At 40.7% G+C, this 20,907-nt stretch overlaps 1 protein-coding gene and 1 long non-coding RNA gene across 2 annotated transcripts; one reads left to right on the top strand and one right to left on the bottom strand.

The window, feature by feature from the left end:
* Positions 1-3,173: 3,173 nt before the first annotated feature.
* LOC119698226 (interferon alpha-inducible protein 27-like protein 2B) lies at positions 3,174-7,721 on the top strand. Its single transcript, XM_038129918.1, has 3 exons — positions 3,174-3,446; positions 6,189-6,335; positions 7,215-7,721. The coding sequence occupies exons 1-3, from the start codon at positions 3,299-3,301 to the stop codon at positions 7,241-7,243; spliced, it is 324 nt and encodes a 107-aa protein (XP_037985846.1). The 5' UTR covers positions 3,174-3,298; the 3' UTR covers positions 7,244-7,721.
* A 2,286-nt stretch (positions 7,722-10,007) lies between these two features.
* LOC119698227 lies at positions 10,008-16,527 on the bottom strand. The gene is made up of 3 exons (XR_005256089.1): positions 16,278-16,527; positions 15,113-15,317; positions 10,008-11,929 (listed from the first exon to the last, which is right to left on the bottom strand). It is a non-coding gene; the product is annotated as an uncharacterized LOC119698227 (long non-coding RNA).
* Positions 16,528-20,907: the final 4,380 nt, after the last annotated feature.

The following is a 20,907-nucleotide window of genomic DNA, read 5'->3' on the forward strand; positions in this document are numbered from 1 at the left end:
GGATATGGCTGCTGCCCAGAGATTGCAAAATAGATTGAGCTGTCAGCCTCACACACTAGATGAAGATTAATGAGTTGTGCAGACAATAAATATGAAGCAATGACCATAAATATGCTAATAGGTATTATCCATATACACTATAATTGCTACAAAAATTAAAAAGTAGTGTAAAGGAAATAGGTCAGAGGGTGACAGATAGATAATCTTGGATGCTGAAGATCTTTGGTTCAGTCAGATTCTCTACAGGTTTATTTCCTTCAATTAGACCCTTCAAAAGATTAATTGTTTAAAAGCTGTTTGAATAATCTCTTTTGAAACAGAGGTTTATGGGAAAATGTTTATGAAAAAGTGACTTCAATGAACATATTATTGAAATAAAAAAGGTGACTACCGAAAGCAGAGATTAATGTCTCCGATCAGCTGCCCAGCTTCACTGTGAAGTAAATATTTCTAAGTGTCACACTAGTGGGGACTGCAAGGGAAACATACCAAAGAGACACATCAGTTGATATCCACAAACACAAGAAGCTAAGGTCATTCCAAGCAAAACACAGAAGAGTTGCCTGCAGATCTGATTTCATTGGTTTGTTTGATGTTTTCATCTTAGCCTATTTTCCCTTTTTTCTCTTTTTTTTTTTTTTTTTTCTTTTTAATTTCAGAAGAGATGAATGCCCACCACTCAAATTTTCAGAGTACTTCCAATCCAGCCTCTGGCTTTCCAATTCCTTTCAAAGAGCACATAGTCTAGATTTTTGACACCTATGGGTTTCATTTGTACTTGAAATTCAGAGAGTTAAACTGTTAGCTCTGTATTTAAGTGCTCCAGCACCTAAAGCTACTGAAATTGTAGTGACACTGAAAATAAGGGCAGTCATACTCTTGGTATTCATGGCTTTGACTCTCTGGTCTCTCAGGCTTAGATGCTGGATGCTTTTCTGGTCAGCACACACCACCCACCTCCTCTACAATTTTTAGATTCTGGAATGGGGAAGCTAACTTACCCGGATATTCTCCCAGGTACAATTCACTGTTATGATGCCAAGGTCTGTGATAAAAATGAATTGATTTGTTTGGTTTTTTTTTTCCTTTCCATACTTTAAATAGAAGTTGCAGCCATTTAGCTCTTCAAGTATCACTGCTTGGATTTTGACAAATAGTCCACAAAGAGTCACAACTGCCTGACTGGTTCTGTGCCAGTCTCCTTGAAAAAACAGCTGAACATTAACCACACTTGCCTAATATCCTGGAATTTGCCCTTTCTAACTATGAATGCCAGTAAAACAAAGCACAAAAAATAATTAAAATAAAGGTAGGGAACCATTTAGGACAATGTCTCACACAAAGCTGCTCAGTCAAAGGAGAAGCACACCTTTCTGGAAGAATAGATGGAGAGAGAGGACCTCTGGAAGCTGCAGGCTCAAGAACTGTGTTCTTGTTCCCAATCCCACTCCAGCAGTGAGACTGTGTCTTTCTGAATTGGAGGCTGTGGTGTCAATGTCACATGTTGCCAGGGCACAGCAAAGTGCTGTCCCACCAAGGGAGGTGAGCCCAGCAGATCCAGAGATGATAAGGCAGATTGAGCCAAGAGTCCAAACCATCAGAGTCCAAGTTTGTAGGGGCAAAAGGCTTCCCTTGAATCCCTCTAGTGGCTTTCCTTTCCTTATTACACTGAGTTTCTTCATCTTATTTTCATGAGACTTACTAGTAATTTCTTCTTTCCTTGCTTATTTTCTGATGTTTCTGCCAATCTGAATTGCCTTGAGACACTTTTTTTTTGCAATAAAACTTTCATTATATATAGTTTTAATTATTTTAAAACTACTTTGCATGTGTCCATTATGATTGGTGGTTTAGAACTGAGTAAATTGTCACCTCATATTGAGTCTCTGCATCTTGTAAAGCCTTAATTTTCCTTGGCTTTGCCAGACTTTACCATCATTTCCTAATGGGCTGTTTGCAATATTAAATAAATTATATTTACAAAACACTGAAAGATTTTGCTATTTTTGAAGGAGGGATCTGCAGCAATATGTACAAAGAAACTGACATTTTTGGTTATTTTGTGACTTTGAAGGCCTGTAGCATTCACTGTCCTATTCTTATGTGGTATTTTTATCTGCTTTTAAGCTTCAACTTTAGATATTTTATAACATTAAGTAATTAAAATGATAAATGAGGAACCTGAGAAATTATGGGTTAAAGATGCATCATAATTACAGAAGACCCAATGCAAGCAGAGTAGAAAACAAAAATAACTGACATTAGACTTAAGGAAACTAGTATACATGAATTAAAGAAAAGTTGAATGAAAGAGAAGAGTTAAAAGATCACTGCTGCTTAGGGGTACGTGGGCCAGATATCCCACTGCTCAGATAAATAGCACATATAAGAGGAGAGGAACAGACTTCATAGCCTTTGTTCTGTAACCCACCATGTACAAGATATAGATATCACACTATTGTGAAAGCACTACAGTTTTAGTCTGTATATTCCCTCTTTGAGAGCCATTCCTGTAGTAGTGTTAGCTAATCAGATATTCTTCTTTACCTAAGGGAGGTCCATGGATTTTTAATGAGCCTTATTTAAACCCCTGGCTAAGAAAGGCTGTGATAAAGGTGTGTGTGCCATTTGCAAAGGCCTGTTCATTAAAGGCAGGTGCTCTGCTTTAGAGGGACTTGCATGAAGAGGAACAAAGCATCTGTGTCAATCTGCTCATATGACACAAGGTCCCCTCACGGTTCCTTCCATATAGAAATGAATTCCAACCATCCATTGTTAGCTGGGTTCTGATTTCCAGCTCTGTGTGAACCAGTGTTTTCAGGGATAGCTGTACCACAGCTGAATTCTGGGTGTGGTAACCAACCCACCTGAAATCTCTGCATGCCACCCCTTTACTGCCTTTTTGTCTCTTGTCTTTACTCAGAGTTGTAGGAATTCTTAAAACAATGCAGTACCTTCTACAGATGCAATGCAGTGCAATATGGTGCAATGCAAAAGAGTTAAGAAGAAAAGCTTTCAGCTGCTTCAGTTGCCAAGCAATGGCTCCTGCACCAGTAATTTGTTTTAGTATCACAAGAGGAAATTACTTGGTTTGCCTAAATTCCATCATGGCAACAGCAACAAAAAGGCCTATTGATAAAGTTCAGTTTCGTTTCCTGGCTGAGAGTAAGTTTCAGTTTCTATTCTTCCTTACCACAGCAGTAGTTTCATTTCTCCACTGTCAGGTGGAGAGTGTATAAAAAGATGGGCTGAGCAGTCTCTGAGTGCTTCCCTGGAATTCTCGGCGGCAGAAAGCAGCATGTCTGACCGGAACGTCCACAACGCTGGCTTCACTCCCTCTGGGATCACAGGAGGATCCCTTGCTTCATCACTGATGTCCCAAGAAGCCAGAGCCTCTGGGGGAGGTGTGCCTTCTGGAGGCCCCACTTCTACTCTCCAGGGAATGGGTATGAGCAATTCTGTGTGTGACTCTGTGTGGTTTAGTGGTTCAGTGCATAAGATCAGACAGCTATTTCTCCTTGAAAATAAGCCAGCCAAATAATCTCTTCTCCCCTACATTTCTGTATGGCACTGAAGAAAGAAGATTGCTCCATTTAACTGTGTGCTGTGAGTAGGATATTATTGAGGGTGTTTTCTGTGTGTGCATGAACCATGCATGAATGAAAATATACAGATGTGGTATTAATGAGGTTTTGGACAGGGCTTATTTGAAGGTTGTGCTATCTGTCCATTCTGCCAGGAACCATCAAAAATATGAAGAGTCATGGTAGCAACAAGCAGTGATGCACTTATGCATGAACATAATCTGTGTAGCTACATTTCATATAAATTATCAGATTTCTCTTACTCTTTACTCACACATATCCATACAGGGAGAACTCCTAAAACCTTGTGCAAACTCTGTAGAGGAGAGAAATTAGTTGCAGTCCAAGAGACGAACTCATGAAGGGAATGTATACACACCTTTAGCATCCCCTACCTAAGTGCTCAAATAAGGCATAGCTGCCCTTCACATGAGCTAACCCTGCAGGTGTTTGCTGTTCTGCTGCTGGCTGAGAGCAGTCCCTGCCCAGACAACTCTTACCAGCCTGGCACTTGTTTAACCCCAGATCCCGTGGGATTTGTGCACAAGGTGTTCTCCCTGCCAGACCTGCCCGTGTGACCTGATTCAGCAGGCATCCTCTGAACAGGCATGCCTCCACAGAACAGAGTGCACCCTGCAATCCTGCTTTACCCAGCAGCTCAGTATTAGCTCTCTGACCTTGGATAGAGGCTTCAAAACCCCTTGTGCCCTCGGGGTCTCAGACCCACATGTCCCATGTGTCAGAGGTATGCCAGCCAGCAGGCTGATTATAGGTGGGCACCTCTGCCATGTTGGTCTGCCACTGGTCTACTACTTCCATAATCAGCAGGTAGAAATCCAAACGATGGAGCTGAATGTGATTTCTCCAGCCATAAAATGGGTGGTTGACCAGGTGAGCTGGTCAGGGTCCAGATTCAGGGTATCTTTTAATAGCCAAAAGTGTGTTAAGCTTGATTGAAAGGAAATAAGTTGGATTTTTTTTAAGATATGATTTACATTGCCAATATTATTCATAGAGTGAGGTCCTCTAGACAGCAAATTAATAGGTGACATAAGGGTCATTCAGAGACATACTGCATGTGACTCTTGTGAGGCAGTTTTTTAAATTTTCACTTTGTATGATTAGACTTTAGGTTGCTGAATACAGTGTTTAGTGAATATTCAGTAGGAAAGAGCTCAAGGGATAGTAGCAGCCAAGGACAGAATAAGAGAGAAGGTCAGGAGAGGAGGGGAACAGAGAGAGTGAAAAGCAGAGAGGAGAGCTGCTCTCAGGCATCGCACTGCCTCAGCAGCAGAAATCCTGGTATGCAGGAGATGCCAGTTGCTCACTCTAGTGATATGTTAGCTGCACAAGCTGCCTTCTGTTACAGACCAGGGTGGTACAGCACACTCATAACCAGTGGCAAACTATTCCGTGGAGATGACCTATAGAGAACATGACACTGCCAGTTCTGAACTAAAACACTGAAGATTTCTATCTCTCTGTGTGCTGAGAATTTTTATAAGAAACAGAAGCAAAATAAGCATTTAACTATGCCTGGTTTTATTCTTGCAACCTCTGTGTTAGCTATAGACTTTTATGAAAACCACCATTTTGGTGAAGAGAAGTCTGCATGACTCAAGGAAACCTTAGCCACACCGATGGGAGATACTCCAAAAGAGCTTTTATCCATGTGGAAAATGCTAGCTCTGTAACACTGCCAAGACAGGTGTGAGCTTTGGCTCCCTGCAGCAGGAGAGCTTGCCACACATTCTTTGCCTGATTGAGAGCTAAAAGGGCCTGATTTCATTTCCGCAGGTGCTCACTGAAATCTCTCCAAACACATCTTCTTAACCTTTTCATTCAGACTGTAACCCTTCCTCCCCCCAGAACAAACATGCTCGAAGGAGCGGCTGATTCTGCAGTGGGGCATGAGTATTGTTCAGTGTCACTTTACAGAAGATGTTATAACAAGCTCATCACCAAAATATTTGAGCATCCTCCAGGAATGCTTTAAGCATTATCACTAACATTTGTCGTCACTGATGCTTCTCTCCCAGGAGAAGAAGAGTTTGCAAAGGAATGCTTTGCTTGGGGCTTATTTAGACTGAGACGAAGATATACCTATTAATTGGCCACTGGCTACCACGACCTGTGGTACTTGAATTTTACAGGTATCTATTACAGGTTTATGTGAAGGAAAGTGAAATGAAAGGAGCATGTTCATCACCTGGAACAGAAAGTGCAACAATTCCTAGTTTCTACAGAAGTTTATTCCACAGTCCTCAGGCAGCTCCACAGAAAAGCGCAATTTCAGCAGAGGAAAATTGTGCTGAAACTATTTCAGAGATCCAGGTTTGTCAAAAACAGTCTGTGCAAGAGCCATAGATTTTCTTTCTTTTTTTTTTTTTTTTTCTGGGGGCTCCCCAACAGTACTGATAATATCCTTTCCCCAAGGTGGCAGCTAAAAAGCAGCAGACTGACAGAACAAGTCAAGTGATCAGCAGTCACCTTGCATTTTGATACATTTGCTAGCCTTGAATTGTTTTAAAACACAGTAGTTTGTAATTGTCCTGTAAGGTTCCTTCCTTTTTGTCAGTAACATATCCTTTCTAACTGCTCTAGGTGCCAAAGGCACAACCCACTCATCAGGTTATACCAGCAGCGGGATCTCTGGTGGATCCAGGGCCTCTGACACAATGTCCAGGGAGGCCACAGCTCATGGAGGTGGAGTTCCCAGGGGCGGCACAACTTCCACTGTCCAATCCATCTGTAAGTGAGAGTCCTCTCGATAAAGATGAATTAACAAATGACTTCTGAGCAGTCAGTGATACTTCAGTTCATTTACTATACATTTACTAGATGAAGGGATGCAAGTAACAGGAGTGGCTGCTTTGTATTTGAAACAACATTTCTACTGTTTGTTTCTTTAAACCTGGTGGGAAGATGAAACTGGGGAATTAGTGGAAATAACTATGCCACAAACTTGCAAAGGTAGGAGTGGACAGCAGAGTAAAAAATCTGAAACACAGTGACAGAAAGAAAAGCCCAATGGACTTTTAGATTATGCTTTCATCAGTACCACAGTGGCAGTTCAAAAGTTCTTTTTCAATTACAAATTTAGGATTAAACCAAGGGCTCCACACTTGAATATGCAAAGCAGTTATAGTGGGAAAAAACAGTGAACCATGAGAATGGAGTTATCAGACTGACAGACAGGAATCATTAATCTACTTCTTGGGGCCTTTCAGAACAGCTCAGCTTTCTTTCCTTTAAAGGAAATTCATTGGCTCAAAACCACAGGAATCTGTCTGCACTTACCAGTTCATCACTCTGCCAGGTTAATGCAACCCAGACCAGATAAAACAAACCAAATTATGAGAGAGCCTAGTCTATACCTGACTGCATCAGTAAAGATGTTCTGACTGCATCAGTATGGATGCTAATTGTGTTAGTAGGATCCTGTGGGGTTAGGAAGAGCCTTGGAGACAGGATTGAAGTTCTTAATTTCAAAAAGTGTCTTTCAAAAACAGGGACCTTTGATTTCTGACCTGGGAAGGTTTGTAGCCAATGTTTTTATGGTCTGTATATTTTCCTGTACTGCAACTTCGCTTTTTATTGACCTCACAATTTCTCTGCATTTCTCCTTAGCCATGGGTGGAAAAGGAGGAAGACGCTGAATAGAAGAAAAACATCAGTCCAAAACTGCAAGCTGTTCATCCTTCACCATCAGCTTTGACAATTTCTCCCCTTCTATGATCTCCCTGTCATGAAAGTCAAAGCCTTCCACATGCACAAATAAAGTTTCTGTTAAAATGATGGATTCTTGCATTAAATTAATGGGGACAGAGATGAGGTGCAGTTCTTTCATTGATTAAATATTCTGTAAAGTACAGAGAAACACAAACCAGTGGAAGTTAGGGTACTTGGACTGCAAGGCTGCCTTAGGAAAATCCTGGGTTTAGCAACACTAGGCTCTTCAGTTGCAAATAGCTTGCTATGTTTCTTTTACAAAAAGTAATTACAGGGCAAAAGTCACCCTGCTGTGAGAGAGAAACACAGAAACACTCAGTAAAGGGCAGATTCTTCTAGATGTACTTCTAATAGGGTATCAAATTAAATTCTACTTAATAAAGCAGACACATAAGCAAACAAAAACAGGTCCCAGGACTGATTTTTCTATACCTCTTGATTTTTTAAGGTCCCTTTCACAATAATTTCTAGTCCTAGTTTGCTTGCAGCAAGATGTCAACTTTGTCCCAATCAGACTGAAACTTCCCCTGCAAATTTATGATAGGTGTGAACAGGTAAGGAAGAGAGCCCATATTCTGATGCTGGTCTTACTGTTGGGACTTTTTCCCACTGTTCCTCACACCTGACTCCTTTCCTCCATATTTGTTTGTACAAGGATGTGTCACATGTAACATTGTGCATTCCGGACGCAAACTTCCACATACAAACCACCCCACACTTTTATCTTCCTTCTGTCTTCCTGGGTCCTCATCCCCCCTCCTCTATCACCTCCCTCTCTCTGTATTTCAAACAAAACCACACAGCACAGCTTCTTCTTCCCGTTCTCCACTCCAAGATGGAGGGAAAGAATGTCACAACTTCAGGCCAGAAGTTGAGAGGTGCCGGATTTGGGGAGCTGCAGTCAGTGATCTTCTCCAATGACTCCTGTCACCCTGCTTGAGCATTCCCCTCTCAGCTGCATTTCTCCACAGCTGGGAAATGTGTTTGCTTCCATGCACCTAATGCTGTCAGATAGGGACTTCTCCCTGCTGCCTGGGCACCTTCCAGAATGCACACAAGAAGTCAGCGTTTGCCTCCTCCAATATTGAAGCAAAGTTGAATTATATGTTGAGTGGTGAAATGCTAGCATGGGGGAGAGACTAATGAAGAGGAGAAGAAGTGTATCTTCACTTGCTGGGCTGCCCAAAGCATTAAAAGGCAACTGAAAAACAAAGGCTTCATTTCATGGGCTAGAGCTGATGTCTTAACAAGGAGCTATCTTGGGCAAATGTTTAAATGTAACCAGGACTTGAATTCATAAACTCATAGAAAGATTAAATTTCAAAGAGACCTTGGTATGAGGAGAATGAGGGCAGTTCTCTAATCTAAACTTCAGTTAAAGAAGGGTTAACCTTAATGTTAGACTTGTTTACTTAGGACTTTGTCCCATCAGATTTTGAAAATCTTCCAGGAGGATCCATCCTACGCTTTCCTTCCTAGATCTAATGCAGAGCCTGGGACTACTAAAATACAGGTGTCATCTACCAACAGATCTTTTTTCCCCTCTATGCCCTTAGCACTGGCATGATTTAAAGCCAGAAGGTCTGTCCTGGGTTTTTCCCATTCATAAGTTTTTCTCCATGTGCAAATGCCAAGTAATAGTCCCAGAGAAAAGCAGGGGCCTTGATCCCCACAAGCTGACATTCAAACAACTGCTGAGCACTGATGATGATAAATGAATCATAAGAATGAAACCAGTGTAAGAATGACAAGAAATAGTAGAAAAAGTCAAGTACATGCATAACTCATCGGACAAACTGAAGTTGTATTATCCGAGAAACAATGTGTGACCATTTCATGGCAATTAAAGACCTTGTTTCTTGTTCAAAGGGGAGAGATTTAAAAGTGGGTTTCAACTTTATTGTTGTCATTAGTTGACCTCAGGAATTTTTGTCTTGTTAAAAAATGAGTCACAATAATGAAAGTTGACAAAAGGTACTTATGCCTAGAAGAAGGAAACCAAAGCAAGGATGCTTAATCACTTATCATTTCACTTTTCAGCTTTTACATAGTTCTAGTGTTAAAAGTTTGAATTATTTTGCCATCTTTAGATCTTGTATTGAGAACTAACCTAGACAGCTTTGACAAAGCAGGGAGAATTCTCAGCTGCAGTCAAAATCCCCTCACTGAGTCAGCTCTAATAGGTCTGCAGGAGAACAAAGGTACAAGCATCCCCCTGGAAGCCTTCTTCATAGACTGCTTCAGCTAATTCCTCTGTACAGAACTACAAATTAACTATTTACATATTTAACAGAATATAATTGGAAAGGTCAAATAACAACAAATATTGCAATTTGAATCCTTCCTGTCTCTTAATCAATCTTTGCACAACAAATAGATGCAAAGAGAGAGAAAGGAAAAGAGGCAGCAGCGTGTGATTACCAGAGCAATAGCACTGGAGCAAGACACTGCAGAGAGCACATAGCTCTCTGCACAGAAATCAATTTCTCCCATGGGATGAGATCAATAGTTGTCTGACAGGACACTATGCAGGCAATTTAATAGTGTTTTATCTAAATGAATCTATTCCTCCCCCAGCTGGCCTCCCAGTTCATAAGAAGTCTCTCTTAGTAAAATAGATTTATTTATTTTTTATAATACAACAGGAAAGTGTTTGTCATTCTGAAGACACTGCCATTGTCTACTAAAAAGAATTTATCCCTGTTAGTTACTTGTTACCTACCACTCTTTCCCAACATCTTTATTCTAATTAGCTAAGTCATGGACACAGCCCATAAAAATTACTTTCAGTTACTCTGGAAAATTTTTTCTTACCCCAAAACATTCTAAACTAAATGGCAGCCTTTCAGGAAAAATAAGCCCGCATAGCAGGCAAACTCAGTTAACTCAAAGAAGTATTGGTATCTGGAATGACATTTTTATGCAACAAAAAAAGCTGATTTATTGAGGAATTACTTATACACAGAAAATGATTGTCCAGTGGATCTATTTTAATAGTACTTAATAAATAATAAATAATAAAGTCAATCTGATCTTATTAGTGGATATCTATGTGAAGTAAATGATAATGAATGAGAAACCCTAATAAGCATAATTCCAAGGATGGATCTTTGTCACTCTGGGAGTTTGGTATTGTGCCCCAAAGGCTCTTGTGAATCCAGCTGCAGTTCTTGCTCATCATTTAGAAGATTAAGGGCTGATAAGCGACAGTCAAGCCTTATTAGAACAGGCTAAGGCAACAGGAAACATTAATTGGGTAATTTAATGCACAAGGAGACATTAAATGCCTGCATTGTGGTTCAGATGCTGTTTCCTCTATTGATTTCTTCACGTCTTGTTCTATGAAATTCTCACAAATTCTTGGTGGAGAGGGTGTAAGACAAAGCCTGAGTTTAATAATACCAAAATACTTTTGTTATTTCCTAGGGCTTCCCTTCACTCCTTGTGTTAAACAGAGACCCATCAGTAGCCCTGCTCTTGCAAGCAGAAGAAAGAAAACTTGTCCCTTGTCCAAGGATTCTTCCAACAAAGGAGGGCAGAGATCCAAGGTCGAGTAGCTCTCTGCAATGAAATGATCTCTCACCATCTCACATGTTCTGGTTTTCTTCACAGTGTGTGCACAGAGCAGGAGCCCTGCAAATCTGGGAGGAAGCTCAGACACTCTTTTCCTCTAGAAAGCTGGGAGCACTTAATAAAACCCTCTTCTCTTGCACTGTTTGGGAGGAGATGTAGAAATAATTGCTGGACTGATCTTCCTCTGGAAGTAAGGAAGATGAGAGGAAGGTCCTGACATAGCTGTTTCTTCTCTGTCTAATGCCAGAATTAATCCACTTATGTGGGTGGATTTGCTCTGTTCCATCAGTTGTGGATATTGGTGGCTGGAACACCAAAACCTCTGAGTTCCATACTAGGTCCTGATTTGGATCCCATTTTAAGACGTCCTTCCTAAGACATCTTTCCCACAGCTGAACAGAAATGAAAAGAGGTGATCTGGCAGTGTAAAAAATTCAACATGAAAAGGGGACAGCCTTTCCTTTACCTCACCGACCTAGGCACTCTTTGTTTCTCATTTTCTAGTACTGCATCTTGGGTGATCAAGGGTGATAATTCATGGACACTTTGTTTTAATAATTTACTTTTGCAGCAATTTAAATATTAAAATGCATTTTGAAGACATGCAAGCCTCATTAATTTCAAATAAACATTGTACATTATGCTCTGTTTAACAGCATTCAATCCCACTCTTTGTAGCCATGGTCTCTCCTTTCCACCCAGCAGCCTGGCACTGTTCCTGCTGCCAGCAAGTTTCCCCATGTCCGTGGCAGGGGCTGGGAAGCCACTGTGGGCACAGCACCTCTGCTCTTCGAGCTTCCTCAGGTCTGTCACATTTGAAACTGGTGTCTTCTTCACACCTCCCCATGTCTTGAGGAAGGAAACAGCCTCTCTGACTTTATTTACCATCCCTAAAGTCATGGAAGCCTTGGTACAAGAGGCAGGGTCCACCTACAGCCCAACACATCCCCTCCGGCACTGCATTAATTGGAGCTCTATTTGCATCTCCTCAAGGATTGACCCAAACACAGTGATCCAAGACCGACCACAGGACCAGAAACCTGGAACAAGACCAACACATTCCTTTCAAACCAGTGACTGGGTGTCCTGTGGCTGGGTTACACAGGTCAGTCTCTCTCCTCTTCAGGAGAGGACGAGCCCCCAACACTCTTTCTGTGGGCGCTCATTGCACTGAAGTTGTAAGTGTTGTAACTGTTGTGAAAAGCAATAAAACTGTGCTGACTGCCCACAATGGTCTATTCCCTGAGAACCCCACACATTAAAGAGACACAGCTAATAATTCCCTTTTAATACACAATAATTTTTAAAATCATCATTATTATTGTAGTAATTAACATTAAATCATTCCCCATCCTTCTCTGTATCTCTTTGGGGTCATAGCGACCATTGAAATATAACCTGGTTTTGTGCTTATCTAATATAAGTAGTATTTTATGCAAGCTATCTTCTTTCTACCCATTGTTCAGTGGGTGTTGTTTGTGGTGTTTTTTTAAGGAATACCTGCATGTGAAAATAAATAAACATTTACAATTTCCTCAAAGTAATAAAATTTCATAGAAAATACTGTTGCTAAAGAAAATACGTATGCTACAAAAACAGTTCTTAAAATTCAGATGTTGCTTTTTGCAGTCTTTTGCTATTGGAATTTCCACCCAGCCAAGATTTTTACTGGCCAGTTTTCAGCTACCTCTGCAATTTATGTTTATACATAAACAGCTCTGATTTTAATTGCTATCAACTTCTTATACTTGATAGATGGTCTTAAACATTTTTTGCCTCTAGAGACTGCTTACTTTGCCAAGTATTGACACACTTTCAAGATTTATACTTCTCTGAGGAACAAAGTTTACAATAAAATGTAATGTATTCCGTGGCTGTGAATGGTAATGTTGCTAAACAGTCCAAAGATATTTCACAACTGATAGTTATTTTCCTCTCACATCTAGCACTGCCCTCCTTTACTACTACTACAGATTAAGGCTTTTAAAGAAAAATCAGATCCCCATTTTGCCTAATTTAGTGTTTCAGAAATCCAATATTACTTAATTTATGTTTCCTTCCACTAGAGCCATTATTGGACTAATGATTACACTTTAATTTTCCCAATAATTATTTTAAGAGGCTAACTCTTGTGGAAGGGATTAATTCCCCTCTGGGATTGGAATAACACCTTTCAGAGCTCAAACATCATACTGCAGCCAGAAAAGGGAGTGGTTACAGAGCTGTAGACTACAATGTCAAATGTACAAGTAGTTACTAACTATTGGACAGACAAAACTCAGTAGATGATTGAAGTCACATCTAGATTTAAATATTTGGATTGGATCCAGTTTCCTGGTAGCAACCATGGGTCACAATGCCCAGAGAAGCCCCAGAGGGAAGGGAGGGTTCTTAGAGATAATGCATCAATTTGTACCATCTCCATGAAATGCTGTGGCATTGCAGCAGAAGTAGCATCATCAGGATCTAGCAGGAGCTTGTGTAAAATCAGCTGAAAAGATCTTCAGCACTGAAACAATTCACGGATGTTACTTCAGTGACAAAGAGTACCTCTCAGCTTTCTAAGAGTACACTTTCAAGGGAGAAGATTTCATTTTCTTGGTTTATTTTTTCCCTGCCATTTAATCTCTTTAATGCAGTTTTTCATATTAATCAGTTTTGTAAATAGCTCGCACAGCTCCTTTGCACAGGCAAAAGAAAGACATCTCTGAGTTGCTCAAAGGTGAGCAAATATCACAGCCATAAAAGGAAACACCCTCCAAGTTTTGCACCACCCATCTTCCTCACTGACCAGGGAATGGAATGGATGCAGTCCAATAGAGTCTGAGATTTCCCTGGGATAAGTGATGATGCAGCCTGTACCACATGAATCTGTTGTGAAGTTTAGAATTTAAACATCCCAGCTCTTGGAGAAACCACAATTTGACATTATCTGGCTTCTGTGCTCAAGATGAAGAAGACATTCCCCACATTTTTTGTAAGAAATACTAAAAATTCTAGGAATAGTTTCTTTTGCCAAAGTGACAATTTCTACACTTTCAAATTTCCTTGCCCTGGTTCTCCCCCTCCTACCCATCTTACAGGGGTTTTTCTAGAGCAAAGAATAGCTTAAACTGCAGACAGAATAAAAACCGAGGAAAGCATAAGAATAGAATTTTATAGAGACAAACAAGTAGTTGCTTAAGTCTGTTAATAACCAGATATAGTAACAATGAATGATAATGATCAGAAAACAGAAGAGACCAAAAAGGAAAATATTTTTTAAGATTTCAACCCTGTAGGAGAAAGAAATAGAAACAGAGATCAAATTTAGTATATGATTCAAAAAGCATGTAAGTGCTAACTCATGCACTTACAATCTTACCTAAGCATTTATACACAAATGCTTAAGAAATTCTTCATGTTCTGTCAGCAAGAAGTTAATTTTTACTTTGGCATGGTAGTCTGTGTGGCAAAGACTTTTTTGCAAAGCATTAGCAAATTTTCAGCAAAAATTTTATTAGAGAGTAAATTAACTCTAGAAACCTGTTTCAAGATATCTAGCCAATAATTCTTCTCTAGTGCATTTTATTTACACTTTTTAGTGCTAGGATATAAATCTGAGGGTAATTTTGCACCAGTCCAAGAGAGGACTTACAAAAGACAGTGGATGAGAAAATTCATTTCTGGTTATTCATGTTTATTTTATCTTTAGCATAAATAGATTATGAAATAATGTTTTCAATGGCTGGTGCTTTTTTTGGGTGAATTTTAAATTATATATGGAATATTCTTAAGCAGAAAGATATTGAAAATATAAATGTATTGGTTTTTTTACTCCTCTTGGCTCCTGTGCTTAAAAATGGTATATACACAAAGAGGTTAATTGCATTGTGATTTTCAGATAATCTGGTTTTAAACTACTGACTTGGAAACTGTGAGATTAATAGCACTGAGAACATCTAAAGGTAATAGGATTACAATTTAATATTAACTAAGTGTTTCTTGAGGGTCTGCTGTAGCGCTGCCTCATCTCTGGGATCCACTAGAGTAATTAGTCTGTAGTGGCATACAGTGGTGATGCTTGATAACTGCAGCTTTTCCTGACACAGTTAGGATTTTCCATTCCCTGGCAAATAGTTTTTATTTGCAGTATCTTCATAAACAGGCACAGAGCAAGCTTGCAATGCTTTTGCCCTAAATTGATGGTGATTAGGGAGAGACCGGTTCTCAAAAAATCTCACCTGAAGCAGCAGTCACAGCTGACCAGGGCAGTGAAGTGAGGGGTTTTGGAGGCTTTCCTCCTCTTGCTGGAGGAGCAGGTTTTATCTGTAAACAGGGCAGTCAATGCTGGGCAAGCTGCTTAATGCTGAGGAAGGTGTTGCTTAAATCAAGATCAGAAGTCTGATGCTGGAGCAAGGCTGAAGTACAGCTAGGTCAGCTGAGAACCTACATGGAAGGATGGCAAAAAGACACTTTTTACCTGGCGTGGCTCTCCCTGCTCTCCCAACAGGAAGATGCATTGTTATTACAGGGATGCCCAAGTCAGGAAACAGAAACAATGCATAGAAACTTACGTTTGATATTTACAGGGTCAGAGGGTTAAACGAGAAATGCTCAGAAGCAAAAGGTTATCTTATACTAAGTACTGATCCTTAGGAGCTCAGACAGACCCATTCAACAAAGCCCTTCATGACAGGCACGGCCAACCCCTGCAGTGCAGTGACCTCCTCCTCCAGGTCACACAGAGGGACCTCTGCCCACACTTGGAGGACATGTGCATCTCCCTGCCTGTGTGCAGACCTGAGTGAGCCACATCTAGGAGAGCTTTGTATACTTGGCAGCAAAATGAAAACATTTAAATTAGAAAAGTAGGCCAGCAAAAAAACCCAAAAACCCAAACCCATAATCATTTGAGGGGGGATATTTTACTGATCTTAGTTTGCAGGATGTCCTCACAGAACACAAAACTTCAGAATTTTATGTACCTCAAGAGCTGCCTCCTGCAGAATGTTAGCAGGGTTTAAATGCTGCTACTTGTGCATTTTGGAATCTGTTTCAGGTAATGAATAACTTCTGACTTTGATTACAAGGACCCATTCACCTAGAACATTCAAATCTACACAGGAGCTTCTGTGCTGCTGCCTCCACATAAAAGTAGTCTTATGCTCAGTATCAATCCCTCCCATACTTTCCTTCAGTTCAACTGTTTAGATTTCCAGCTATTTTTACCAGTAATTTTTAATCCTCTGCTTGCTAGGAAATGTCTTTATCCCAGTAGGAAAACGTCTAATTATGGAAAAAAGTTAATGAAATACAAATAGTGAAAACCAATAACAAACCCACCAATGTAATACACAGAAGATAAACAAAAAAAGATCTAGCCACAATTTCTTTCAATTTCAAGACCTCTGAAGCTCAATGGATCCCATCGGGTTAGCAGATATGAGCCTCCCTTACACTCACAGTACTCCCATGAGGCAGAAAGTTTTATTTGGGAGCACCTGAGTGCGTGAGGAACCTGAAGAAACTCCACAGCCATTCAGCAGAGGAGGGACCTGGGATTTATCTGGTGGCACTGACACAGAATTTTTTTCACAGAGGCTCAGAATGTAAAGTCATTTAAGACCTATTCAAGTGAGTTAAAATTTCATCAAGATATTTTAAGTTGCTCACATGACAAGAGCCACTGACTATCGCCAGTGCTCGACGCTGTGCTCCCTCCCTGGTGTATCCCAGAGTCTGTAGGTGATCACTGCCAAAATCCCCTCTAACTGTGCTGCACTCATACACAGGCTTCCCTTTTTCGGAGTCCTTCGTTAGAAACTCAGTCCCACAGCATCAGAGACACCCAGAGGAAATGGAAAACAAATTGCCCATATCAGTGAGACATTCAGTGAAAATGTGTGGCCATCTGCCAAGAAACACCAGCAGAGGTGAGAGGGAAAAAGCAACAGAATTGGACCTTTGGACTGAAGGGAAAAGAACTCCTCAGCAAGGGGCAGTCAATAAGCATCTCTGAGAATGTACAGCACCTGAGCACAGTTCTCCTTGTAACCATGTCTTAACCACACTGGGTCATAGAAAGGCTGGCCAGAGGGACTTCTGAAGGTCCTGTCCCAATCAAGGTAGAAGCTGAACATGTCAGCTTTGCCCAGCCAAGTCTTGAAACCTTCAAAGGACAAAGAGACCTCGAAATATTTTCATGTCATGGCCACTGAGTTCAACAGAATTTAGAAATTTAGATGCATACAAAAATCTGTGTTTGAAACAATAAGACTAAACAGTTCTTCCACCGTTGGTAAAAATAGTCACTGCTTTTTGAAGATGTGTAAGTAAATGGGGCAACCTGTATTACAGGATTATCAGCATATCTTGTAGAGGCCAGCCAGCTCCTTCTGCCCTATGCCAGACATAGAGGCTTCTGTAGGTGCACTTGTGCATCTTTCTTACCCCTTGAAAGCAGCACCAGAGTAGTGACAGGGCAGCATCCATTACAGGACTAGAACATGTACCTGCAGTGCACAAAGAATTGTTTAATGGATCCCCTCTCATGATATTTGCAAAAGCAGGCAGGCAGGCATTCTCTTCATGTGGAGGGAGAGCAGCACAGCCCACCCAGGAGTTGTTTTTGACCATTGCTAGTGGTGGTTGCCTGCAGTGAGATAGCTAACAAAAGTATTAAACATTGATACATTTCAGTGTGCCAATTGACTGTGCATTTTAAACAGACTCTGGTATTCTCTCCTAGTGGAAAGATTTATTTTACTTTAAGAATATATGGGGCTGTGCTTTCAGTACTTTTTCTTTGTTTGACAAGCAGCTCTCTTGCTGAAAACCCAGTAGACCACAAAACCAGTCAGGGGCTTTTATCCAGGATGTCTGACCCATCGCCTGACAATAATTAGTTCAGGTTAATTACAGCAAATCTGTAGATTTGCAGCCTGAAATCATCTCATCCCCTAAGCTGAACCCTCCAGAGGTTTCTTTTATGAGCTCTGCATCCTAAGGGTGGACTTAAAGTAATGAATTTGTCTCTAATAAGATTCATAGGTTTGTTCCCTAAGCAATGGTGTCAATTATAGAATCTAACTCTGATGGCTTATTTTGCTGAAAATAGAGATATTGAGAGTTTTTAATGAAGCATACAGCATTGTTAACGCTTTTGTTTAACTCTTTGCATTGTTGGAAAGCATAAAAATACAATTATGCAAAATATCATTCCACTTTCCAAGTATTTCTGTGTGTGCCAATAGCTAATTTCCTTCTGCTCTATAATGGAAAAGGTTAATGTAATGACTCTGAGATTTCATTTGGAGATGTTCCAGAAGAGTGTCTGAGTATTTGCTGCACTTAATGGCAGGAAGTAATAAGTGAGGTTATGTATTGGTGAAAAATATTTCATGCGCCGAGAAGATTAATACTGGAGAGAGGCACATGGGGCACAAGCCTGAGGCTTCCTCCTCAATCCTGGCACAATATAATATGTCCATACTTGATGCGTGCCCTTCTGTAGTTAGCTCTTAATCATTAACAAAGCAGACAGAAAATCTCTGGGGGACGTAGTATCGGGACAAGAGAGGGAACCAGATGTAGGATTCTCCGCTCTCCTGCAAATGAGTGGCAGACACCTCCACCTGGGAACGCCAGACCAGATGGCACTGGTACCAGCAAGGTGTCTGCGTGGCAAGATAATGCCATAAGAACCTTAAAGGGTTTGACTCCACCCTGGCTATTGCAATATCCACACTAATTTTTGGGCATATTTATTGTACTTAGGAAGATGAACCACCATGTCACAGCTTCATTTCAGCATTTTATTTCATATGAGACTGCTTACTTATGAAAAATTTAACATCATTGCATATGAAAGATTTAGCCCTTTATTTCAAACTTTTAAAATTTACTTTTAATTGAGTTCCTTTTCCTGCTTTCTGAGTCAGTGCAAGTCACTATATTAAGGTTTCAAGTTCGCAAGAAATAGCTCCAGTCATTGATTTTTACTAAATCTAATAATTAAATTTTTATTTTGCTTTTTATAGTGACTTTTTAAAAAGACACTATAAGGGATAGGACATGGGGGAATGGCTTTAAACAAAAAGAGGGTGTGTTTAGATTAGATATTAGGGTCGTAAATACTGGAACAGGTTGCTCAGAGAAGTTGTGGATGCCCCATCCCTGGAAACGTTCAGGTCCAGCCTGGATGGGGCTTTGAGCAACCTGGTCTAGCTGCCATATTCAATGATTGGAACAAGATATCCCTAAGGTTCCTTCCAACCCAAGCCATTCTGTGATTCTATTCCATGATTCTACGAAAGAAGAGACAATGTTCAAGGACCCTCTACACCACTGGAAAGACATTTTTGAGGATCGAACTGGAAGGGGTTAAACATGGCAGTAGTCATCACTGGGGAGGGTAGATACGTCTAAAGCAGCAACTGTTCACCTACAGCAATTCTTAATACTTAAAGCACAATTTACTTCAGCAAGGTGAATAGCTGGAAAATTGAAGCTAACCCACCACTGCTGCCAGACTGACACAAGAGCTTGTTCTTCTTCCTGGCCAGGGGTAGCACCAGGCCAATGCAAGCTACTTTTTCAGAAAGGCTTTTAGATCAGCTGTGGTTTCTCTGCACTTTCAGCTGAGATGGTGAACTTAGAGGCTGTTGGGTCAGACTGGACAGGCTGCCGTGGTCTGGCTGACACAGGGAGCAGGGACTGAGGACTCCTCGCATTCCCCATGTCCAGGAGTCCACTGAATTCTCACATTTTGCTGACTGCTATGCATAATCTTTCACTGATCTCCTCTCTGAAGGCTGCTTATCTAATGAAGTCTATTTCAATGCACATTTGAAGAAATAAAGGTATCCATTAGGAAGAATATTACTTAGAAAAGAAAAGAAATGCACTGGAGATAGAAGATTAGAAAGAAAACTTTCTCTAGATAAAGCACTGATCAGATGCTTCCAGTGACACACATTTTTTGGCTGGAAAAGGCTGGAGCACTGTACTGGATTTACATGTCAAGGCTCTGGATAGAATAATCTCTTCCTGTCCTTTCCTTATAAGCATTTTGTCCTATTTTGCCCTCACCCCCCTTCCTCAGTAAGACCCTTGCCTTGCTGAGGAGGGGGAGTGAGAGAGCAGCTTGGTGGGCACCTGATATCCAGCCAAACTCAATCCAGTGCAAGTACCAAGATCTTAACTTTTAATGGAAAAATTACTTGATCTCATCTTTTCCCAACACGGTCTGGGATTGTGTTTCTGGAGAAGGAAACTCTCAGAGCCCAAAAGGATTGATTGCTTGTTTCAAATAGCAATGCTTCAACATCAGCTTCTGTTCTCTGTTTCAGGACAGGCATCTGAACCTACCAATTGGGTGTTGTGCATGGGTGTCCACTCTGCTGGAGGGAAGGGAGGGTCCACATCAGCCTATCTGTAAATCATGCTGTCCTCTTACTCATTCATGCAAATAAATAAAGCTATTGAAGGCTGTGCCTGCAGCCTGGTGATTTCAACATTTGTCTTAAACACAGCTTGATCCTGGGCCATATTACTGGGGAGAGGTGAGGGTAGGAGGATCAAATCAGGAAATTTTCTTCTGATGTTGAATGAAATAAAAGTTCTGCAAACACTCACAACTGTCATAGAGCAAAAAAGTTGTTTTTCAGGTGGCCCCGCAGATTGACAAGTGGTGTTAATTACTTAGAAGGCTGCTTTGGCCACCTCTGAAAACATTTCCATTACAAAGTTATCAAGCAGTGGTTTAGGTAGGGGAGGCACACGGCATGCTCTCTTCTGTTAAACCTGTTAACTCAGCGTTGCAACATATTTTGCCACACAACAACCCTTCCCTGTGGAGAGACCAAAGGAAAGCTCAGGTGTGCAGAGTAGCCATTGTTCAGTCCTGTCTTGCAGTCAGAACTCTCCTCACTTGGAACCTGTAACCTGTTAATTGCCTTGCCCTCATTTATATGATAAGTGGTTCATTTCCTTTATTGTGATTGAATCCCCTCCCTATATTACAAGAAAACTGGAG

This window comes from Motacilla alba, chromosome 2 (assembly GCF_015832195.1).
Source record: "Motacilla alba alba isolate MOTALB_02 chromosome 2, Motacilla_alba_V1.0_pri, whole genome shotgun sequence".
Classification (NCBI taxonomy): domain Eukaryota; kingdom Metazoa; phylum Chordata; class Aves; order Passeriformes; family Motacillidae; genus Motacilla; species Motacilla alba.

What these genes read in the sequence shown, in the direction of transcription:
- LOC119698226 (XM_038129918.1), top strand. Translation starts at nt 3,299, where the DNA reads ATGTCTGACCGGAACGTCCACAACGCTGGCTTCACTCCCTCTGGGATC. An exon ending in TTCTACTCTCCAGGGAATGG is followed by an intron (nt 3,447 to 6,188) that starts GTATGAGCAATT and finishes TAACTGCTCTAG; the next exon opens with GTGCCAAAGGCACAACCCAC. An exon ending in TTCCACTGTCCAATCCATCT is followed by an intron (nt 6,336 to 7,214) that starts GTAAGTGAGAGT and finishes ATTTCTCCTTAG; the next exon opens with CCATGGGTGGAAAAGGAGGA.